Genomic DNA, 24,758 nt, shown 5'->3' with positions numbered 1-24,758 from the left:
AAATCAGACAGCTACCATTGGGAGCTCATTTTAAAGCTCCAATCTTCAAGTCTATATTGGTTTCGTTCCTTTAAAAATTTTTTAATTCTCGTACGAACGTATAAATTTGGAAATTTTTTTAAATTAAAAAGTATGTTCTCTGCCTCTCTATGTATGTATGTATGTTCTCTGTTTATGCAGTACATTCCATATGAAATTCTTTAAATTCCACCAGATTTTTCCAGTAATATCCATTCTGAGAAATTCTGTGTGTCCTATATGTTCTGTTTTGTGTTTTCTTCTAATGTCCTTAAATCTTTTTATAATATTCCCACTGTTTTAAATTGTAGGTAAATTGAGCAACCCGATCGCTGCACTCTACGTTCTCAGAGTTCCTTGCGGCGAGCAAACCGCTCGCTGCACGAGCTCGACGAGGACGGAACAGCGCATCGTCCCGGGCGTATCCAGAGGACCGTTCAGCACCCAGGATCGGCATTCTCGAGAAGTCATCGGCTACCGGTTCCTAAAGATCCAGTATCCAGCTGCTTACGTGGTTTTTCCAGCCGTCTACGGTTAAGATATCGTGCCGTGTGCGAACTCTGTGAAAAATGTGAAATGTTTTTACCGATATTTGTGCCGGTCCCAAGGACGCGAAGTTCTACGTGCACAGCGTGTTCAAATTCGTCGACCGTATGGTCGCACCGAAAGTCGCAAGAGTAAATGTGTTCGCGCCGAATGTTCGGGAGGGGTTTGTTGTATGGTCTGTGTGAGATTACCAGGTTTAACAAGTAACAGATTAATCACTTTATTTAACATTAAGATAAAACAAACTTGTGGACTGTATAATTAGCGCGATTGATTATCACAAGAGAAGATACTCTTGTCTTAAATAACTGTACGAAACAGTGGCCTTAAGAGAAGTGCTAGGACTTCGGTATATTGTTCTGACTAAAGACTGTACGAAACAGTGGTCGTAAGAGAAGTGCTGGGACTTCGGTGTTTTTTCCAAATCTGCCCGCGCTTGCCAAACACTGATATTTAAAGCGAGTTGTCAATGGGCGGTGACTTGACTGGCCAACGCCCACGACGGTAGAGTAAGTGGTGGAAAAGCATAGGAAACATATGGCAAGCCGTGTTGACGGAAAAACCCGGACTCAGGCGGCGCAACGCAGGTAAGGCCCGTCCGGTGACACGTGACAATGACCCAAATATTTTATGAAGACGGGTGAAAACGGCCATTTCGGAAGTGAAGACCAGGGAAGCGCACGTGCAAGGGTAACAAACTACTTCCCGAGTCCTAATCCCCGAAGCGTGATTTTTACCTTCCCGGTTGTAAATGATTTTATAAAGATTCCGTTCTCGGAACATTTGTTTGCCAAATGTGCACGACGGGCACTTCGTCCAAGCTAATAAACTGACCCTCGAGGGTCGCACTGTTATGCCGCAGGAAGGGGTAGATGAAGAGTATCCTCGAATAAACTCCAAACTCTTCCAGCACAACTTAGGTTTATTTGGGAATAGGTCGCCAAGCAAGAATACAAGCGATTTTTATACACGACGAATAACTTTGTAACAAACGAGTCGACTGACGGGCTACTTGTAACTTCTTCTCTGTCTGTCCGCGCCCTTTCGCAGGGCCTTATATAAGAGTACAACTATGGAAGTTTGGTGGGGATGGATGACACTAGCCCTTAGAGATAGGGAATGACGTGGAGGTCGGAGTTTTCGCAGGGTTGGACTTTAATCTGAAATCTCTGTACCGGTGAGTAATTTTGCCTTAGTCTAGTAGATGAGAAAGCCCGTGAGTTCTGACTCATCTATTTGTCTGACTTATCTATAGAGAATAGATAAGTCCGGTAGTCTCGCATAACATCCCCTTCCTTATTTTAAAAGAATATACCTTGGTAAGGTATGTTCTTTTTACAAGATTGGTTTGAGTACGGTTTTACGCTTTGACGGTTTTACATAAATTGGTACGGGTTCGTCGCTAAGTTCCTCAACAGTGAATGCTTGGTCATTTTGAGGTTTTGATGTGAACCTGACAGAATACTGAGGTGACGTTGTCGTTACATTTTCGTTATAAACGTGGGTACCTCCTGTATTGAAACAGTTTACATACTGATTGCAAGGTTTGCAGCATAAACTTATGAGTTTCCAGACTTTTAATTTGCATAATACATATAATAGAGCTAGTAGGATTGAACTAACGGTGATAATTTTAAGTGTGGTCCAGATGGTTTCGGTTCGCGTCGCGCTTCTTACGTGCGTGGCTATGTTATTTGCGTCTCTAGATATTTCGTCCAATGATTTGGAATAAATTTGCAAGTGCTCTGGAGAGATTATAACATCAGAGATTAAAGGTATTTGTGCAAAATCCAGAATGGTGTTGTTTAATTTAGGAATCGTCATGTCGGTTATACCTAAAGATATGTGATGAATTAAAATATCTTCTTCTTCTTTACACGTTTAGAGTAAAGTTGTATCCAGATGGGATTTAGAATTTTGATGATGGATATTTGATATTTCCTACTTTCTGGGAATATATGAATTGCTTGCGCTATACATTGGTCTTGAAATGATGAAGTGAGAACTGGAGTCGTTCTTTCACAAATTCGGATTTTCTCGAAGATTTTACATTTGTGAATATCCATAGACTCGACAGGGCTGTAGTATTTAGTTGTGCTGTCTAGTAGTATATATCGAACAGTTATGCTAACTACATACATTAGTTTGTCCCGAATAAGGGGGATTGGTACTAGTTGATAAAGGTTATATTGTTCTGGTTCAAGAATTGGAATTTTCATTTCAAAGCAAAGTTGTGTATCATGTAAGACAAAAATATTAACTTCGATGACTCGTTGATATAGGAAGGCTGATTCTTTCGTGGCAGGAAATAGCATCCTTTCAGCTCCAAATTTGGATTCAATGCTTTTTAGAATTGTTACTAAGTCTACTGAATTTAGCAATGTGGGGTCCAATTTTCCTTGGATTCCATTGTTGATTAAACTTCTGAGTTTGTGCGTTAATTCCCCGTATTCAGTTACAAGTTCAGATAATAAAGTTGCTGTACTGAGTTGAATTTGTCGCTGTTCTATCTTATCTATAACCTGATAGATTGCTTCAGTGGTTACATTTATGAATGATTGAATTCTATCACGATAATTGGAAAAGTCTTTAACAATGCCTTTTACAATGGTTGTTTCTTTATCCAGGTGTACGGCTAAACTTTTACTATCTGTATAAAGTTTATCAAGTTCCGAATCGTAATATTCGGCGTCCTTTTGACTAAGGGCTCCGAATAATACATTGGCTAAATCTCCAATGGGATTCAACCAACCACGTTTTACATGTTTACTTCTATTAGGTAAAGTTATGCCTATACTGTATAACATACGCCATTTTTCATTAATATCGCGGTTAAAACGTTCGTGTAGGAGACGATAAGTTTGATTAATTACCGGATTTCTACTAAGTGCATCAGCGTTAGAATTCAAACATCCCTTTTTGTATTGAATCTCGTAATCATACTCTTCTAAAATGATCCTCCATCGCGTCTGCATGGCAGTTGGGTTTTTCATGTTATTTAGCCATTTCAGTGGCTGATGATCAGTAATTATAACGAACTTTCGACCATATAAGTAGGGGCGGAAGTGCTTTACACTCCAAACCATGGCAAGCATTTCGCGATCCGTGGTTGAATATTTTTGCTCAGCTTCGTTTAGGGTCCGACTCGCAAAGCTGATTGGTTTTTCTTTTCCGCTCTCATCTTTTTGTGCCAGTACCGCTCCTAAAGCTTCACCGGAGGCATCAGTAGATAAAATGAATTGTCTTTTAAAATCTGGGTACATGAGTACACGATCTCCGCAAAGTTCTGTCTTCAGATGTTGAAAAGATTCCTCTCGTTGTTGCTTCCACTCGAAGTTCCTGTCCTTTCTCAGAAGCGTATTCATTGGTTTAGCTAACTGCGAGAAATTTGGGATAAATCTCCGGTAATATCCTGCCAATCCTTGGAACTGCTTGACACATATAGGGGCTTCATCTGTGACAGGTATGCTATGCTCGGTCAGTTTTGTCATAGGCAGTGCGTCACCTGGCAAAGCAAAGATGTCCTCAAACTCTCGCGATACCTTCCTGACTAATTCAATAGCTTTCGGATCTGTCAAATGGGCTACCCGTGTATTTTCGTCTAATAATTTTAAACGTTTTTCTCGACCCTCAATCGAGTCCTTACTAAAATGTAGGATCCTATGCAAAGTACCTGTTAGTTCTATCGTCCTATGCTTGGTATCTATCTTGGCTTCCTCCCCCTCAAGGAACGGCATGCCGAGTAACCCGTCTTCTACTATAGGAAAACTATCTGGTACTATTGCTAAAATATGTTCACGATTTCCTACTGTAAGTTTAGCTTCTCTGGTTGAGACGACTTCTCTATCATCAATTCCATAAAAACGATTGATTCGCGCTCGTGTAGGTAAAACAACTGCTGCTGCTGCTTTTATTAAATTTATTCTCGCTCCTGTGTCTAGGAGGAATACTCGACTTGACCTGCTTTGTCCCATTCGGAGAGCGATTGTAAGGTTTCCTCGATTTGTAATTCCTCGGTCAGATCCCGTGGGTTTGTTGACTGTATAAACCTGTCTTGATTCTTTCGTTCTCCTGAGCAAAACGCGTTGTTCGTCCGTTGGCCGAAAGGAGCTGTCACTTTCATCATCTCTGATTCTAACGTTTACAGGTTCTAGTGGTACTGAAGTTTCCCCATGTCGTAGTTCGTCGATTTCTTTCCGTTGCTCTTCGCAGAGGGTCATTAATTTAAGACATTTTCTCAGTAGTTCAGCCATTTGTTGTTCAAGGCTGCTTCTAACAGGGCTCGCGGGTCGACTCATTTTCTCGAGAGTTTTTACCGTCGACTGACGGGCTACTTGTAACTTCTTCTCTGTCTGTCCGCGCCCTTTCGCAGGGCCTTATATAAGAGTACAACTATGGAAGTTTGGTGGGGATGGATGACACTAGCCCTTAGAGATAGGGAATGACGTGGAGGTCGGAGTTTTCGCAGGGTTGGACTTTAATCTGAAATCTCTGTACCGGTGAGTAATTTTGCCTTAGTCTAGTAGATGAGAAAGCCCGTGAGTTCTGACTCATCTATTTGTCTGACTTATCTATAGAGAATAGATAAGTCCGGTAGTCTCGCATAACAGCACAAACAAAATGTAAAGTCCATGCGTGCCGCTTGGGTCGGCCCCCCGTCGATGCGCGTCGTTCGATCGTCGCACCGCACAGTGGTCCGGATAGAAGAACTTAGGGACATTTATGTATAACTTTTGAACCGTTTGAGACATTGAAATAAGGTGTCAAAGTCAACTAATAAACCCATTTTCTCTTTGAACTGTGTCTGAATGTGTTCTTTTCTCCCTTTTCTTCATTTTTTAGTGTCCTGTGTATTTGCTGACCATTTTTTGAAGTCTAGGTCATATGCTATCTGCAAAACACATTCGAAGCATCTAATCCATGCGTGAATTGTTGATAGACCAAATGAATAATGGTTGATACTGCGTGGTCTCGCATTGATTAACACTAGGTTTACGGAGCACTAAAAGTGACTATTTTGCATTACTTTATAAAAATAACAAGAAGGTGCTACCCACATTTTTACCAATACTTTTAAAATAATATATACTCAAAGAAATAAATTTGCTAGATAATTTCTAAAAGTAAACCTAGTGTTAATATCAAATTGTTAATTTCTATCGGAGTAGCATTACAGATATAACAACGCATTGCGGAAGTCGTTTTCGTTATTGTTGTTCGGTCCCACCGAGATTTATCTTTAGATTTAGTCAATCGTCGCGAGGCAACAGCTGCGTAGAATTAAAGCTGAAAGCCATAAATTATGCCCTTCTCCGATTTCTAGCCATCCTTCGAAAACTAGAAGAATGCTAATTCTCGAGTGGCCGTACGCACGGCCCTCGAGGATTTTTTAGCTGATGGCATTGGAAAGTGGCCATAAAAGTTCAATCCAGGAAATCCTCGCTCCGCGTACCACCCGCAATGTACCGGAGGTCCCGGATTCGAACAAAGCGGGCCTTATAGCCCGCTCAAGCGTCGACCAGGCCAAGAGCGCAACCCCTCTTGTGCCACACGTGCGCGAGCTCCTTAACCGTCGTCACCGGACCCAAGTTAAGGGGCAATAAATTCGTCGCGAGCCACTTAGGCTAAATACTCGGGCTGTTCCGGGGTCCTGCAATTCGTTTTGTTTACCAACTTTCCTGGTTTGACTTGTGGGTGGAGACTTCCTCCTCCACCGGTGAGGGTTGTCCGGAAGATTCATCCCCTTCAGGTCAGCCAGCGAATGGGAAAGACTTTTCCCCCAAATTGGGATGATTTCTCGGCACCACCGAGGTGACCAGCGAGCGGACCCCGGGACAGAAGTTAGACTCGCACAGAATCGCATAGAAGTTAGAATCGTAAAGACTACACTCGTTACTCGGAGACTCGCACAGAAGTGAGACTACATTCGTCACTCGTTAGAAAGACTAGACTCGTTACACGGAGAACACAGAAGTTAGACTAGACTTCGTTAGTTACTCGATCAGACAAAATTCTTTACTCGGAAATTCTTCATATTTCTTGTACCGCGAGAGTCTACTGGCTCCGTGAAACAGTTGTCCAAAGTTAATTCCGCAGGCAACAATTGTTATTTGTTACGTTTTAATAAAACCATATTTAACCCGAACGAAACAATTCAATTGTGTTACATATTTTATTATTCACCATCGTTAAAACCATGACATATTCTACAATTACATTATTTATTTTTAATGGTTTTAAGTTTTTAATTTCATTATAAGTAGATAGTTATATCTCAAAGTACGTAGATATCAAACAAAATGATAATTATTACAAAGTATTACAAAAGTCATTTCTGTAACTGTTATCATTATTCGAGTTGTTGTACGTATACACTCGCCGAAATTTCTATAAAGTCATCGTCATTTTCATAGATATTTTTAAAATATTACAATTTCTGTTGCTTTATCGTATCTGGCCTTGTGCTTTGTTGACACTCTGATAGAAGGACCGCGCACTCAAGACCGCATTGTTTACTATTTACGTTTTTTTTTAATTATTTCTGCGTGGTGCAGAACACAAGTGCGAAGTTTCTATAAAGTCACTTAGTGTTTCTCTGGATTCTGAGCAGAGAACTACAGGAAATTGCAAACATTCTAAAAGTATTAGTTTTAGAACTCATAGAAATCCTGTTTTTTATAATTTGATTCGCGTGTAGTATAATGCCGAGAGGAAAAGTACTAACAATTGAAGAAAAAGCATCGATCGATGCTTATAAAAATATGGGCTGCTCTAATCGCGCAATTGCTAAGAAAATTAATCGGTCATATACTGTGATTAATAATTATATCAATTTACGCGAAAATGACGGAAAAAATCATTTTAAAGGTGGTAATAAAAAATTGTCAAAGAGACAACATTCATTATTAATGAGGTCTGCGGCTAAGGAAACGAAAAATGCAGCACAATTGCGAGCTGAATTGGAGCTCCCAGTAACAAGAAGACGTGTGCAACAACTTTTAAATTATTCTGGGCAATTTGTGTGGACAAAAATGCAACGTAAACCAGGCCTTAAAGAAACACATAAACAGGCCCGTCTTGATTTCGCACGGGCACACATGTCCTGGACGAAAGAGTGGGAGTCTGTCATTTTTTTCAGATGAGAAAAAATTTAATTTGGATGGGCCTGATGGCTGTAAATATTATTGGCATGATCTGAGAAATGAGAAAAGTGTGACAATGAGTCGTAACTTTGGCGGTGGTTCCCTAATGATATGGGCTGCGTTCAAAGCTGACAAAAGGACTCCAGTGTGTTTCATAAAACACAAAATGAATTCTGAAAATTATACGGATTTGTTAGACATGGTTCTAATACCCTTTACAGAAAATATTGAAGATGACAATTTTATTTATCAGCAAGATAATGCTGCAGTGCACGCGTCGAAGCACACAAAGCAGTGGCTTCTTGAAAGAAATATCAATGTTTTGCTATGGCCTGCTTGTTCTCCGGACATAAATCTTATTGAAAATGTTTGGGGTATCATTGCGCGACATGTTTATAAAAACTGCAAACAATACAACTCCATTAGCGAACTAAGGGATACGGTGACTGAAGCATGGGCGTCTGTTAAAACAGAAACGCTACAAAAGTTAGTTTCGTCAATGCCCAATCGCATTTTTAATGTAATTCAAAAAAATGGAGGTTACACTAAATATTAAAATAGATATAATAAAAAAACAATTGTTAATTTCAACTTTATCCGTATAAAACGAAACTGACATTATAGAAATTTCGCAGTCTGTTCTGTGTAAAATTATATTTTTGTTTTCTTTTATCAATAAATGTTATACTTATGTTTTTAAATCGGCGTGTATGCTTTCTTTATGTAATCCCGAAATGCTACCAAATACAAATTTTTCATTGGTAATGGTATAATTATAAGAATTCATTACAAAACACAGTGACTTTATAGAAATTTCGGCGAGTGTATACTCCAGTGTAGAGGTAGCATCAACCGTTAATTGCGCGTGAAAGATTAGCATATCTCAAAACTGATTTTTTGTTGCTCGTGTATTAAGTCAGTACGCGAATAAGAATGTATCGAAGTTGACGTGTTGCATTTGTACCTCTTTAAAAGTTTCGGGGTTCAATAGATTTAATTTTGTTACTAAATAATTCTTTCAATATTGTATCGTTTGTGACATTCAAAGTCAAATTTGCATTCGATCAGATAGTTTGACAATTGGTCGACAACAAAGCTGCGAAAGTGGAGTTCCTGTCGAGGTTATGTTCAACGGTGTTAGGTAAGTACTATCTGTCATTAACATATAACTCCACACTTTTCTTAAATGCAGGATTGTCAACGAAGTTTTGTAACTTTTGTTCTTTATTGAAAATTTTGTATAATAGTCGATCAAAAATACGAATTTAACATTTAGTTTTTAAGGATACAAGTCGTTATGAATAGAGAATATTGTATTGTCATCCAAAATTAAACTTATCTTTGTATTTTGGACTACAATCCGTCATTGTCAATAATAACGTTGAGATGAAGTTTGTCTCTCAGGAACTGATAAGTTTATCAGCAGAAATGAGTAACTCAAAGATTTTCTTTTTTTCAATAGTTTTGTGATATTCTATTTAAAAGAAAAAAAGAATGAGTCAGTGTATTTATATGTCGGGGCAGTAATTTAAACGCACATGACACTTTCGTTTGTCATTAATAATGACTCATTATCAATACTGGGAGAACGTTGTCGGTACTTGCGTACTGGTGCTGATGCTGGACAATGCCGAGGACATCATGTTTTTTTCTGCTATAAAATAAAGTGTCTAAGCGACACTTAAAAAATTGCAATTATATCATCAGAGAGTTAGAAGTTTACAAAACCCGTCGAGCGAACAGCTATCGCCAGCTACCATCGACTTGGTCAAACGTGTCGCGTTTGGCAGGTTCCCGATCTGGCACCCGAATCAGCACTCACTTTGACAAGTAGACGTTTCTTGATCACCATTTATAGATGAATCCTTTTGCGTTTCGCTCGGCTCTGCTTCATTGGGAATCCCTTGGCCATTTCGCTCGTGTCACCAAAGACAATCGCGTATCGAAATTCGCGAGAAACGGTAACCGCATCGTTCCGCGGCGAACAGCACCAGCTGACCCGATGAAAATCAATATGATCATGCGCGTTTTTCACGAGATTCCCTTCGTCACGTGCATATGAAGCACTCGGCGGTTTTAGGTTCAAAAATGTTAACTATACGAGGTAAAAGTACATTGTTATCGCGTTTCGTGAACTCACGTAGAAAGTTGTTTGTATCTTTATCATCTGTCTGATGCTGTATGGCTTGCGTTGGAAAGTCTCACGGAATCCAGTTTGAAATAATGGTCTATTAAACGTCGATTGAAATATTAATTCGATCACGTCTTACACAATCAAGGTCTATTAACACTAAACCTACCACCGTCAAAACGACCGTTTTTCTATTTAACAATTATTAAACTACTGTTGTTTACCTGAAAATGCATGTTCAATATGTCGTAGATTTAAGCGTTTATTAGGTTAAGCATTTGCCGTTAGAAGTTGCCGGAGTCGGTTGCCGAGTGCTCGCGCGTGTATTTACATTGTAGCGCGGCCGAGACGTTTGATCGGCCGCGACAGTTGGGATCCGTTTCCATTACGCGCGGCCGAAACGTTTGAGCGGCCGCGACAAACAAAATCGGCTTCCTTGTAATGCGTACACGAGGACGGAGTCACTCTGCGGAGTGGGGAAAATGGGAGGCAAAGCCCTCGATGGCCCGAGATGGGGCGGCAGATTTTGTTTAGCTCTCGAGCGATCAAGAGTGTCTCTGCAGAGTGAATCTATCAGAGTAACTCGACAACTCGAACTCGACAAAATGAAGCGCACGAATACGAGGACGTGTCACAATGTTCATGAAACGACAAATATATTTGTAGGTGTTCAATCATTTTGATTTACTGATAACTAGACCGACAACAATCTTTATGTAAATACAAACTTTTATTAGGTAATTGATACAATATCGAACCGATACAAAATAATTTCACTTCATTTCAATGAAGACAGGAACGTTATTACATTTTTTCAACAATTTTGTGTATTGAATTTGAAAAGATAAAAAATACTATAAATACATAAAATTCACAATCTCCTGATAACATACGTACTGGGAGGAAATTTCCGCTCTAATATGTAATAAACATACTGCATATTTTTTATTCCTGTTTTTTGTCTGACATTTTTAACGATATCATTTGAAGGTAGGTATTTCTTTATTTTTTTATTAGATTATATTCAAGATTATATTCTTCGCTGAGTTGATGCTTGTTCACTGAAAACTCATTTCGACCAACATCGAACAAAACCAGAATTCAATGTGCTAGTACCAGCAGTTTTTTCCGAATATTTCAGGAATATTAATGCAGAGGATCAGGTACATTAATTCCATTTATTCTATAATTTGTTTAAATCCTGTGTAATTAATGAACACCGTGTAAATTCAAATTGATTTTTATTGCAATTTGAGGCTATAAATGTTACCTTTTTATCTATTAAATTTCCTATTGAATTATCTCTAATGGTTTAGAAGTTATTAATTTAAAGTGCCAAAATGGCAGTTTCGCCCACTGTGCGTCGTGTCATTGAGCTCCGAACACACTCACAAATAAAGTATAAATTGTTTATTCCTAAAGTTGTTTATTCAAAAAAAGTATAAAAGTTCTGGCAACATTTTTTCTTTATCTAATACGCTGTGCCAAACGGGCTTTTCGTACGGTACTATTTACTTTTGCATGTAACGCGCACGATATATACAGGATGGCCAACATAACTATGAACAGCTCAATATCTCGAAAACTATGCCATCGATTTCAAAGTTCTTAGTCTTAAATTGCATGGAACTGAAGGGCCTTTCTGACTACATAAACGTGAAGTGGCCTCCCTTCCCTTTTAACGGGGGAGGGGAGGTACCTTTATAATTTTAAATGGAACCCCCTATAAAATGTTACATATTTAGATTCTACTGGAAAAAACAAGTCAATTTTGTCTGAAACATTTTTTTGTCAGATACTTCCATGATGAGATCTAACAGTTTGAAGTTTCGAGTTGTAGGTACTTGAAGCGCTCGGAAATAGCGTTATGGAATTATACGCGCTTGAGTCCTTTGCTTATTCATGAAGAAACACAAACAACAATATTTACAATACTTGAGTTTGACTCACTTATCTATGAAAATGTTTTCAGTTTAGAGCTGTTTTGTATTCTGCGTGTATTCGCCCAGTGGTTCCTGGCTAGTTTTATCATGTGTATATCAATTCTTGGTATTTGAGCTCTGCGCAAAAGGTTATGGTTGCTAATGTATTTTGTATAATTAGACTCGGGTGTTCTGTTGGCATTAAGGCAGGCTGTCAAACATTTTCTCTCTAGGAGACGGATTTTCTCCATGGTGCTGGCGCTTATGTTAAACCAAATGGGGAAACCGTAGAAGATTATTGGTTTAATTAGCATTTTATAACAGAGGATTTTGACTGATGAATCGAGGTCTTTTGAATGAAAAAGCCTTTTGTTCGCCGCGAAGGCTTTTTGCGCTTTGCTAATTTGTATATTTACATGCTCGTTATAATTTAGCTTAACATCTAGGTGTACGCCTAAATAACGCACAACCTTTTTGTGGGGGATTATGATGGCGTCCCATTTTGTGGCGTCCCTGTTGTCTCGTATGTGGAAGTGTCTGGCGTTTTTTCGTACGTCTCTGCGTCTGAGATTTGTGAGATAGGTATATGGTCTGAAAAGGATTGTCTCGCATTTGTTTGAGTTTATTTTTAGTTTCCAAGAGTCGAAGTAGTCCTGTATTTTGTCGAATAGGTTTTGTAGTTTAGTTTGTAGATTGGAGGGTTTGTTGTCGTTAATATATATCAGTAGGTCGTCTGCGTATGCTATAGCCCCTCTTTGGTTGTCGTTATTTAGGTCGTACATATTTAAGTAGGTCGCTCATATATAGGCTAAACAGGATGGGGGAATTTACCGCACCTTGTTGAAGTCTTTAGGTGACGTGGGGTAAATGAAATGTTATGTAGTACGATGGTTTCACGGGTAACAAAAATACAGTTTATTAACGAGAACGATTAACAATTAACAAATAATAACAACTATAAAACAAAACGAGAAAACTCGAGTCCATGAGAAAAACGCGAAGACAAAATATACGGTAACTCAACTTCGCGTATAAAACCGTCGCGGGTGACTCAGACTAAACTCTCTGTAGCTATCGTTCTCCGCGAGAGTCCAAAGCTTTCTGCTCTTCTCGTTTCTGAGGCGCGTTAAATAATGTCCCCGAAAACCGTTAAAATAAGGAGAGGTTCTCCACCCCCACGAGGGCATGGAGAAAGTTTCCTCCCCCAAACATTGCATCCGGGGACTTCACTCTTAAGGGTACTGTAACGGTCGAGCCGAGGTTCTGGCAATCGTCACTTAAATGACCAAGTCCTCAACCCGACCTCCCATGGTACGCACTTGAGAAGGATGGAATTTCCGCGTCCGAAAATTCCACGTTCCCACGCACCATGGTCGCCACAATTCCATTCCCAACTTCGAATTTTCTTGAGGAAATATTTGGGCCCTCTACTACCTGAAATTTCTTTTCGTGCACCATGTTCCATAAAACTTTTATTAGGTGCTTCGGGAAGTTTTTCTTTAGTAGCTTGTAAAAGAGACCATCCAGCCATACTGTGTCAAACGCTTTCTCGAGGTCAATGAACACTGTTCCTGCGCAATAGCCCGCGTTTCTCGCCCAGCAGATGTCAGATGAGAATTTTGTGATAGCATGTACCGTTGAGTGATTTCTTCTAAAACCGAATTGAGTTTCTGGGATCAGCTTTCTTTCTGCGCAGACTGACTCTATTGCATTGTTGATTGTGATTTCGAATAATTTGCTTATGTTCGGCAGGAGACTTATTGGGCGGTAGCTGGCGGGGATGCTTTCGTTTTTGTCTTTTTTTTTTTAGGCATATCGTTTTTGCAGTTTTCCAGGTTGCTGGGAAATATGCTATATTGAGGCAGTTGTTGAAGATTATGGTGTAATTGTATATGAATCGTGGGGGTTGATGTTTCAGAATGATGTTTGGGATGTTGTCGAAGCTTGAGGATTTTTTATTGTTAAGTTTTCTTAGTATTATGCTAAGTTCGTATGTGGAAGTGAAGAAGTCTGTCGAGGTTACGTCTGTGTTTGGGTTGTCTGCTTTGTTTGTGTCAGAGAAGTTGCACACCGTTATGTTGTTTCGTCTGTCCTCGTCCATTTCTGCTCTTAAAGTGTTTATTTTTTGCGTAATTATGATCGATAGTTGTGGTTTACCCATGCTGTTGTTCTGTGTGTGTGCATTCTCGAAATGTGCCCCTAGTACGTTCAGTTTGTCTTTTATGTCCGTGATTAGTAGGTTGCCTTCGTCGTCAGTTTGTGTCTTTATGCTGTCTATGTTTGCCTTTGCTATTAAGTCTGAGTTGCTGTTGTGTATTTTTAGGGTGTTTATGGTGCTTTGTTCTTTTGCGCGGAATATCGTGTTTATTGAGGGGAATAAATCTTTTGTGTTGTGTTTCGAGATGTTTTCTATTTTTTTCTCCAGTAATCACTTACAGATCTCTGGAATGCTTTTTTGGTTAGTGCTATTTGTGTGTCGTTCGCTGTTGTGTAATTGGTGATTGGTCATTCTGTTCAGTCTCGTGATTAGCGTACATTTTAGTTTTTTTAGGTTTTTTATGGTCGGTGTGATATATCTGTCTGTCGAGTTGTAGTCGTTTGAGATGCGGGGTATTGTGTTGTCTATGGCGGAGTTGATGCTTGTGTTTAGTTTAGTCGATGGTTAATAGGTCTGTTTGGAAGTCGAGCCAGTTGGCTTTGTTGAAGTTGTATTTCTTGGTATGAGTTGGTTCGTCTATTATGAATGGTTCGTCAGCGTCTAGAGTGATGGTCATTTCTGTAGCTCTGTGGTCGCTGTCATAATCACGTGTGTTAAGTCTTCCGGGTGCGGGGAGTCTATGGAATTGGATTCTATTGTCTGTCAAGCAAATGTCTATGAATGATCCGCTGATTGGGAAGGATGGTAAAAGTGTGTTCAGAGGAGTTACTTTGTACTGAATTACGTTATGATGCAGCCATTTGTTTAGGGTGATGCCTCTGTTGTTGTTTGTGGTGTTGTGCCAGTCGGTGTGTTTTGCGTTTAAGTCTCCTGCTAGTAGGTAGTAGTTGTTTAATTTGTGTAGCTCTAATTTCTCGAATATATTATTAAGGTCTGCCGTAAATTCTTTTTTATTGCTGCTGGGGGCGTATGCTGCTATTAGGAACAGGTTTTTTGCCGGACTTTGATTTTTATTATTGTTGACTCGAGCGTTGTGTTGAGGTTAGTATTTGACTGGATGGTTTTGAATTTAATTTTGCGCTTGATCAGGATTGCGGTTCCCCCACCCTGTTTCAAGTTTGGCCTATCGTTCCTTATCGTTACGTAATTCTTAAAGTTAACGCGATGTCTGTGGTTCAGTTTGGTTTCGCACAGAAGGACCGCATCCGGCTCGTGTGCGTTAAGATAGTCAGTGAGGGCTGCCCTTTTTTCATTTGAGATGAGGGAGTTTACGTTTATTTCTGTTATTTTTAATGCTTGGAATGTGTTCGTGTTTGGGGTGGTTGTTGTGTCTGTGGAGTTAGTTACTGTGTTATTAGCCATTTAGGACTCTGGGTCTAGTGCTTGAGCTATTGTGTTGATTTTGTTGCTGTTATCCTGTATTAGTGAGCGTAAATGTGCTGTTTGTGTGTTGACTGCTGCATCCATTATTGTTTTTATTTGATCTAGTAAGGTGTTTTGCGTTTGTTGGGTGGGTGCGGTGTCTGTGCTGTGTGTGCTTGGGTGTATGGTTTTTTCGGGGTAGTGTTAGCTGCTACAGAACTGAATGAAATACCGGCTTTTACAAAGTTTGATTTTATGCTGTTCTTTTTTTCAATTACTATTTTTGATGCCACTTTTTTGGCCGCGATTGACTCCCTCATCTCTTTTAGTTTAGGGCAGCCTCTGTATGAGGCGGGGTGACCGTGGCTTTTGCAGTTCGCGCAGTATGGGGGTGTCTCTGTTCTTTCGGTGGGAGAAGCGGATGATCTTTTGCACTCCCCAGGGATGTGCGGCTTGTCACATTTGACGCACCTGTATTCAAGGTTGCAATTTGATGTCGCATGCCCGATGCGTTGACATCTCTTGCATTGGATGCGGTCCTTCTTGATTATTTTTTCCCATTTTACACAGGCGTGTAAAATGGTTTTTACCTGGCTCAGGTTCGCTATCGAGCTGTCCGCTGATAGTTGCACCAAGAATAGAGGTAGGGCTCTGCCTTCTTCTATGGCTCTCTTGGTTGTAAAACGCTTTACTGCTAGGAATGTGACACCTGGTGTGCCTTTGTTTGTTAATGCCTCCAATATTTCGGTGGGTTCGTTTCCTTCTATGTTTTTTAACATAACTGTGATGTTTTTGTCCGGTTTGGGGGTGTATGTGAAAAATTGTATCTTGTTTTGTTTTAGTGTTTCGCATGCGGTTCTGTGGTTGTCTAGTGTGGGCGTGTTTAGAATGTGTTTGTTGTTATTTATTCTCTTTATTGTGAAGTTTGTTATTTTTTGTTTTAATGTCTCGATTAATGGTGTGACTGTGTTTATGTGTAGTATGACTGGGGGCGGTTTGTAGGTGCGTGTATTTGTATTGTTTGTTTCGTTTACGGGTGATGGCGTGATTTGCGTGTGGCTACCTGGGTTTTGTGTAGTATGCGGTGGTCTGTGGACTGGTGTTCCTGTTGAGTGCTGCTGCTGGCCTTGGTTCTCTGGTTGGGGTGGTGGTGTTTTAGCCTGGCTGATGTTGTTGCTGGTCCCTGCTAACGTTTCCTTATTTTCTGATGTCCGGGATGCATCTGTTGTTTGGGGAAGTCCTTGTGTTTGTCTCTTCGGTGAAGGCTGTATGTCCTTATCCGTTTTTTATGGCCTTTTGGGCGTCGTTGTTTGGCCAGGGTCTTTTATGACCGGCGACGTTGCTGTCCTTTTTTATCTTAGGGGCGTTTGTATCAGGTAGCGCCGGGAATGGTTCTGGAGAGTCGTCCATTTCCAACGCTGCAAATTTATTCGCGTCTGCGAATCTGCTCTGGCATATTAGAATGTTTTTTTTTCACTCCTCCTCTAACTGCTTAGTAAGGTTTGCTATTGTCTCATTTAAGTTAGCTATGAGATTCATTAATTCCTCCATCCTGTTGTTGGGATTTATTTCTTTGTCGTTAGGCTTCTGTGGCTGTGTGGGGGTGGACGGTTTTTTTGTTATTTTGCCCATCTCTGTGATTGCTGGTGTTGTTTTTGCTTGGGATGGCTTGCTTTTTTTATGTTGGGCGCGGGGTTTAACCTTCTTCTGCTTCTATTATTTTTGGATAGTTGTCTGATAATTCTGGCGGTTTGTGGATCTTCCAGAATGCCGGCTGGGAAGCTGCATTTTTTTTTACTGGTTTTGCTGTGGCTTGGTGGGCAGTCTTGTTTGTGTCTTTTATGCTGCTTTGCTTGACTGGCGTGCTTGGCTCTGCTTGCTCTGGCTTGCTGCCCGCAGCATTTGATGGGGCGCCCGCCCTACACTGATCTTGGGCCTCGCGGACTATTGTGATAATTATTTTTTCTTTTCTTTTTGCACTCACTGACTTGTTACGCTGTCACCACTAATCTGCAATTTGGGTTGCCCCGATGGGGACCCACACTGTTGCGATGACACTGCGCAAGTTAACTCACACCAATTTTTTCACTGTGTCACTTGGAACGATTTCACTAACGCTGCCTCGGGGGTGCTTGACTGGGAGGGCTGCACAGGGGGAGACCATAGCTACTGCACCAACCGGCGCCGTTGAAAGTACCTTCGAAATATTGGAATATACCCTGCATAGTATAATTGTCGTTTTTTGCAATACGCAATTTTTAAAGTCTGCACGATGTTTCTCTGAACTTAGGGATGTTCAATATTACATAATATATTTTTACGATAATTATAACTTAGTTTTTCGCGGAAAAAACGCCGAAAAAAGTGGTTTTTATTTTTTCCTACTATGACGCACCAAACGCAGGAATTTGAAAAAAATTTAGCATAATACTTAGGACAATATCTTATGGCTAAATTAATTCTGTTCTAGTCACTCTTCGATTTCCATATGAAATCTGCATGTTTTCGATTTTTATCGTGTTTTTCGATTTTTACAGCCAGAGTTTGCAACGGAAAAATCTGAAAACGACTCAAAGTATGTGATTTGGTGTCCGAAATGTGTCAGATTTTTTTCAGAATTTTAAATTGCCATTAAATGGGGAAAATGGGCCAAAACTGGATTTTCGTTTTTCCGTATCTCGGGTGGGATCTACGAAAAAATAGTATCTTCAATAGTAAATAGTAAATAATCCTATTTATTTTTGTAAATATAGGATATTGTAAACCGAGATCAATTCTTAGCTGTAAGGCTGAATAAAACAATATATTAGTATTATTATTATTCTTATAAACTGTCGACACCATAAAAAATTTACCTGTAAGTAGAACTAAAAGAAAATTTTTTTGTAGAAGTTACACTACAACATGATTTGCCATCTAATTATCCAGAATATGGTTTTTAATTGTTCCAGTAATGTTAGAAACATCATGAAAAACATCATGTAGCTGGATTCGAACCCTAGCCATTACGGTAGCAGTTCGATCAGCGGGCTCATGAGCCATTTACATACATTGACTCACCTATGGTGTTGTTGAGACGCAACGCAATGCGGGACCCACGAAAGGGTCTCTCGAACCTGACACCGAGTCCCTATCACTTCGACCACCCTTGCTGGAGGCAATAAATTAACCTAAGAGGCGAAGACTCTTGAGACCCAAACGACGGGACTCGTCCCATTTTCTCCGCGAGTTTCTGGCACATAACCATGTAAGACAGCGTCTGGACAATTTCTAACCACTCATCCCCAATTTTCTCCCTCTACCATTTACCACCTCCACCACCAATTTCACATCTCTTAAATACCCATCTCTGCGTGCGAGTCTTCAGTCTTCAGTTTGTATTCAATCAGTTCTCAACTAGTCACATCTTTGTACATTCGTTATCATTAAACTACGTGTTATTGTTATTAACAAGTTGTCCATTTTCTCTACTACTCAAAACACCTCACCATCAAAAAGAACTACCTAGCACGGTTTTAATTAACCAAGCAGGAGTGATAGATGTGAGAAAAGTCGACTTAAACCGATCTTTTCCATCTACGCACGTACATACAGGTGTATTGGGTTATCTAGTGCATGAAATACCCATAATCTGAGATTTAAAACCTTTTGGGAAAATTTTTTCTTTATCTAATACGCTGTGCCAAATAGACTTCTCGAAATGGCGTTACTATTTACTTTTGCATGTAACGCGCACGATATAGATTTCACAAATTATATTGATTTTACTGTATAATTGTTGTTTTGAATTGATAAATGTGTAACGATGCTAATATACATACAGAATTCATGAAATCTAAAAACTATAATTTTACATTAGTCCTTCGATGGGAAAACATCGAAAAAGCGGTTTTTAAGTGTTTTTATCTCGGCGCACCTCACAACGAAATCTGAAAAATTCTGAAAAGATACTGTGAAAATATAAATGATGCCTTTCTTAAACTTCAATATGAAACTTCAATATCTGCATTTTTCCGATTTTTAAAAAATTTTTTACAACCAGGTTGTTCCACCTGGTTCTACCACAGACATAAGGACTATTATACCACAGGTATAAGGACTATACCTCGTCTGTGGTTCTACTAGGGTAGTCACGTGACTTTTTCATAGTTAGCAGGTCGGTATCTGGTGTACAGTTTCCGTTATAGAAGTGGTATTGTCATAGACGAGGTATGGTATTAGATGGAACCACCGGCGTGTTGAGTCATGAATGAGAAAGGTACTCAAAAGGGAACCTTTGGATATTTATAGGGAGGAAGGTCCTAAGTGACGTGTTTTTTTTTACCTGAAGTATGGCACGATCGGGTGTCAGCGATTATAACAGAATAAAAATTGTAATTGTTACATTACATTTATTTCAGTATCACTGTCAAAAAGTCTATGTGTATTTGCATAGGAGTATGATCCTAATAATGATAATGTATGATTAAGTTAGGTCTGGATACGATGTTTTGTGAATGATATAACTTAACACGTTCGCGGACGTGAATGCTATAGCATTCATTTTCATAGTGATGCAAAATGACATGAATGCTATAGCATTCAAATGTTAAAGCCAATTTTTATTCATTTAATTTTATACAACCTTAAATTTTTGTAATTAATATACATTTCAAAGTAATGACCAACTGTCATTACTAATGACAGTTAACTTATTATTATTGTTTATGTCTAATCAGATTTCGGATAGTACAACTAGTTTCAAAAGAAATTGCCTGTCTATTTTTGCAGCTCACTGCAATTTTTCCTGTCCGTGAACGTGTTAATAGTACTTTACCATTATTATTCATGCACATACCTCGGTCTCTTTTTACACAGTAGGCGCGTATCATGTAAAAAAAAAAAAAAATAACAATGTACCCAAAATATACCTTGTGAAAATAGAGTTGAAGGAAGCTATAAAATTTTTGTTAATATTTGGTAATTAAAATACTGGAATGACATTTATCTCTTGCCTTGTATTTTATTCATTTTATTAGAAAGAAACGTTAGAAGAAACGTCAGTGACATAGGTAATAAATAAACGCAGAATGCTGACATAATCCATTCTGTAATTGCTTGGAAAATAATTATTTTGTATTGTATAATTTCATTACACTATTTTAGACCTATTATTCTCCTTACTGTCATTATATACATGTATGTATATATTATTTACATTTATATTAAGAATAGCAAACAGTTTTTGTTTATAGTATATAAGTATATATAAGTATAAAGTATAGTAGTAAGTATAAGTACTACTAGTACTACTAGTAACTACTATATAAGTATAGTAGTTTATAGTATTTATATAAATATAAGTATATTTTGTTTATAGTATATAAGTATATATTTGGTAACACGTATAATTAATTATTTATTTAAGGAACAGAAAAGAAATAGACTTAAGTGTACAATAGTCGCGCGCTTAATTACTAACCGTTAATCTAAACTACACGTCAACTATACAACTTCAACCCTCAACTTCTTACAACTTACTCTACAACTTTCGGACAACGACCACGACTCTCAGACAACGACTACGACTGACCCCCCCCCCCCCCACCCATCCCTCATCTAGCAAGACTCGGTTTATCCCCACGCTCGCCCCTTCCGGAGTTTTCACCATGCTCAAATATGGACATGAACATCGTCAATGGGCCGAAGGCCCATCGTCGCTCGCAATCCAACGCTGGTCAATGTCGCTTTCCCTTTTTATGGCCTTTATCCGGTCTTCGCTGCATGCCTGTCCTAAAGTGTCCCTAAAGTCTACCTAAAGTCTATATCTTAAAACTATGTACCGGGTGCCCGCATATTCCCGATACCACATATATAATATAATAATAAATATATATTTATATAACTATAAGTATAGTAGTAGCTGCCGCGCATTATCTCCTTCTGTAACATATAAAAACTGAACTAATAAAATACAAACTAAAATAACAGATATTTAGTAATTTACTAGCATTATATTTGGAAATTCACCATTTGCTCCTGCGTATCTCCGTATCTCGGGTGGGATCTGCAGGGCTTCCGCAGGCATGCTGCTACCAGAGCTGGAAAAAATAGTATTTTAAATAGTAAACAATAAATATTTGTATTTATTTTTAAATATGCGAACCAACTTTTTATAAGTTTTTAAAATAGTATTTTATTTGAAGAATGTTAAAAATATTTGGATACTTACTATCATGTTGCAGTGGACGAAGACAACTTTATTACGTTGGCAGGAAATTCATCTGCGAACAAGCCTCGATGTTGGCCACCGTCTCATGGATCTCCCCGCTTGTGCTCGATCGGCTCGTCCCGCCGCTTTCGCCTAATAACATAATAAGTTGTTTATGTTATTTGGTATGTGTGGTAGTTTGGGTGTTAAGTAAAGGATTCACCCAATACAACGATAACCATTTATTAATAAAACAACAAAAAGTCAACAACGTAACAAGAATAAAAGAAACAACGAAATAACGAGATAACGAACGAAATACAATGCCGACGGTGCGGAACGTGCTATGCGCGGACAGATGACTACAACTGACTGAACTGAGCTGACTGACTTGAACTGACTCCGTCATCCGTCAGAATGCGCGCTTTTATCTATTCCCCGTGCTTCCAGGAATTTCCTTTGAACAAGGAAACTTCTGGAGTGGGGATGTCGCTTCCTGTACGTGCCCCTTGGAGAAAGTTCGTGTCCTTGCACCGAACATCCGTGTCCTGGCGAAAGACAAGGGTTGGCGGCCAAATGTGCACGCCAAGGAAAAACCCCGAACCTGGTCGCCAAATGTGCACCCCAGGTAGGAACAGACTTCCGGCGACTAAGTATGCGCTCGGAAAGAGCTTGGGCTTGGCGACCAAGCGCGTCCAAGGTCCCAGCCCGCAGACGACGCTCCTACCTGGGTCCGATCAACCCTTCTCCAAGGGGTCCGCCACAGTTAAAACGATTAAACTTATATATTTCATACATTAGTTGTTTTAATTGGAATTTCGATCACTAACCTAATTCAAGCATGGGGATGGCAACCGTGTTGCAAGATCCACCAGGTTGCAACTTGGTGCGAGCGGGGCCAGCGATCAGCATATTGTCGCTGATCGCTCGCACCAACGGGGCGTTTGACGTGTTGGACCCAGTGCCGCTTTTGAGTTCGGCAGCACTGGTTGCTCGAGCATGAATTTCCTGAAACACGAACAGTTTCTATTTAAATCTGAACGACAGCAAAATTTTCAGAGCACATATATTCAGAATTAGTTTATTACCTGCCGAAATTGCGACCGGGTCATCTTCTTCCGCCAACACCTCTGTACGGCCAGTCGCAAGGATTGCGACTTGGCGGCGCACAAAAGTCCATTGGCGAGCGGACTCAATCCGAGCAGAAGTGAGGCCGCCGAAGTCAACTCCGGGTGTTCGAGGAGTTGCGGTCGACTGTAGACCCCGCTGATCTCCCATATGATCAGGCAGCAATACGGCATATATAGCACGTAAAGCGGACTGACCAATTCGATCACCTGAAAATACAGTTAACTCTTATTTAACTATGTACTAGACGGGGATCTCATGGATATAGAATGCGTGTGTTCTATGTACGAACCGTGGCTGTCGCACTGCTGGACCGTCCCACCGCTGGTGCACTTGTGGTGCTCCGCTGTTTTGTGACTGCAGCCTGAGACTGCAATCCCGCGTTAATGATTGCGCCAGCGATGCGATGTCTGTGCTGCAGTGCTATAGTCAGCACATGCAGACTCCAGACAGTGATGCACATCACTGGCACAATCATCCCCATGGCGACGTATACAAATCCAAAGCTTGTGGCCGTGATGCCCCACAAGCTGTTTCCGAAATCCGGGATGCAACTCCGGATTCCTGGTCTGTATCTGCAAACAATACCAAGCAAGTGCACCTCTCATTATTATGCGTGCACGAACGTGCCAGCCAATTTGTAATTAAAACTTTAGAGAGGCAGTAAAGAATGAATAAAAGGCTGCCAGGTGGTTAACACTTTACCTACCAGGATCATATGTAAGAAATTTAAACAGACGGAAAGCATAAAATCATTTATTAACAACACGTCTTTCTCCGGTATCCGACCTGACGAGACTGCTCGTCCTTTTATCGTCTCGTTCGTTTTTGGTTTTTCGACGTTCGTTTTATCAATAATATGAACATATGAGTATTTGCATGAACAATATATACAGTGACGGATTAAATCTTAGCTTCCAACTCGGCCATCCTGACGACAAATCGTCCCGATTTACCGAAATCTTAGCTTATAACTCGGCCGTCCTGACGACAAATCGTCCCGATTTACCATCTTGAAATCAATCGCTAATCACGGCGCAAAGTAGAACAAATTTGAACATAAACATAACACGCAAAAGTAACAATGAAACGTTATACATCTAAATCTACACTCATGGTCGCCATGGTCGCATATTAGCGGCTTCCCATGTCCCACGGTAAGGCGTTTGCGATAATTGGAACCCCTCTACGTCCTTAATTACGTATCGATCGTTTCGCAATACACGATCGATCTCGTACGGTCCTTTGAACCGCGGAATTATTTTTGTTGACACTCCTGGGGTGCAATCGTAATTTCTCATAAGCACCTTATCTTTAACCCTATATTTATTCGGAGCCTTATGTGTTTTATCGAAAATGCGTTTTTGCGACTCCTGATTTTTTCGAATTCGGTTACTAGCTTCTTTTCGGACGCTATTCAAATCACGGGAAATACTTATCTTTCCACTAATCTCCAACATATCACGCAACCCATTGTGAATTTGCACAAATCGCGTCGCCCCTTTGGCGCCCCAGACAACCGAACGAAGGGACCGGACTGCCCGAAAACAACGTTATCGCGAATAGAACCACGGCTCGATGAGTTAGGAAGCGCTCCCCGAGGAACTCCCGAATCGACGGGAAACTCGCATTTTTACACCTTTCGCGCGCGCCGAGCCCGGCAAGTTTCAGGTAGGCGAATGGCAACCCTGTACCCAGCCGACCTGAGGAAAGGGCACAGCGCTTCGCGGGACCACCTACGCCAAACCATGGCCAATACGAAAATCCGGTGCACCGGTAATGTCGAGGAATGGGCGACGCCACACACGGGCCAGACAACCCGGAGGTGACGAAGCGGGACGAAGGCCCCTGTCGACCAACCGACAACATATTTCGCGGTCCTGCCGCCGCCTCACCTAGCCATTTGCAAGGGGCCTCGGCGAGGGTGGTGTAGGCGCCCCCCCCCCCTCCATACCGGGGGAGATCGCAGATCTGCCCCATGTTCCAATCTTGGGATGATTTTCGCGTAAGGTCTGGGGCCCAAGGACCCGACGTAGGCACGATCCTGCGTGTTACGAATTTCGCGCCAGTCGCGCGCCCTATTAGAGGAAAAGCCGGACTAGGGCAAGGAGTGGGGATACGAGGACCCTGCCGTAACGCGAACGAACCAGGACGAATTACT

The 24,758-nt window shown here is 40.4% G+C and overlaps 1 protein-coding gene across 1 annotated transcript; it reads right to left on the bottom strand.

Annotated features, from left to right (window-relative positions):
- Window positions 1-22,460: 22,460 nt before the first annotated feature.
- Window positions 22,461-23,292, bottom strand: LOC143359500 (uncharacterized). The gene is made up of 2 exons (XM_076797447.1): window positions 22,890-23,292; window positions 22,461-22,806 (listed from the first exon to the last, which is right to left on the bottom strand). The coding sequence occupies exons 1-2, from the start codon at window positions 23,079-23,081 to the stop codon at window positions 22,546-22,548; spliced, it is 453 nt and encodes a 150-aa protein (XP_076653562.1). The 5' UTR covers window positions 23,082-23,292; the 3' UTR covers window positions 22,461-22,545.
- Between the last annotated feature and the right edge of the window lie 1,466 nt (window positions 23,293-24,758).

The sequence above is a fragment of the Halictus rubicundus genome, chromosome 12 (assembly GCF_050948215.1).
Source record: "Halictus rubicundus isolate RS-2024b chromosome 12, iyHalRubi1_principal, whole genome shotgun sequence".
NCBI classification, from domain to species: domain Eukaryota; kingdom Metazoa; phylum Arthropoda; class Insecta; order Hymenoptera; family Halictidae; genus Halictus; species Halictus rubicundus.
Note: the sequence above shows the minus strand (reverse complement) of the source record. Positions and strands in the feature narration are given on the sequence as shown.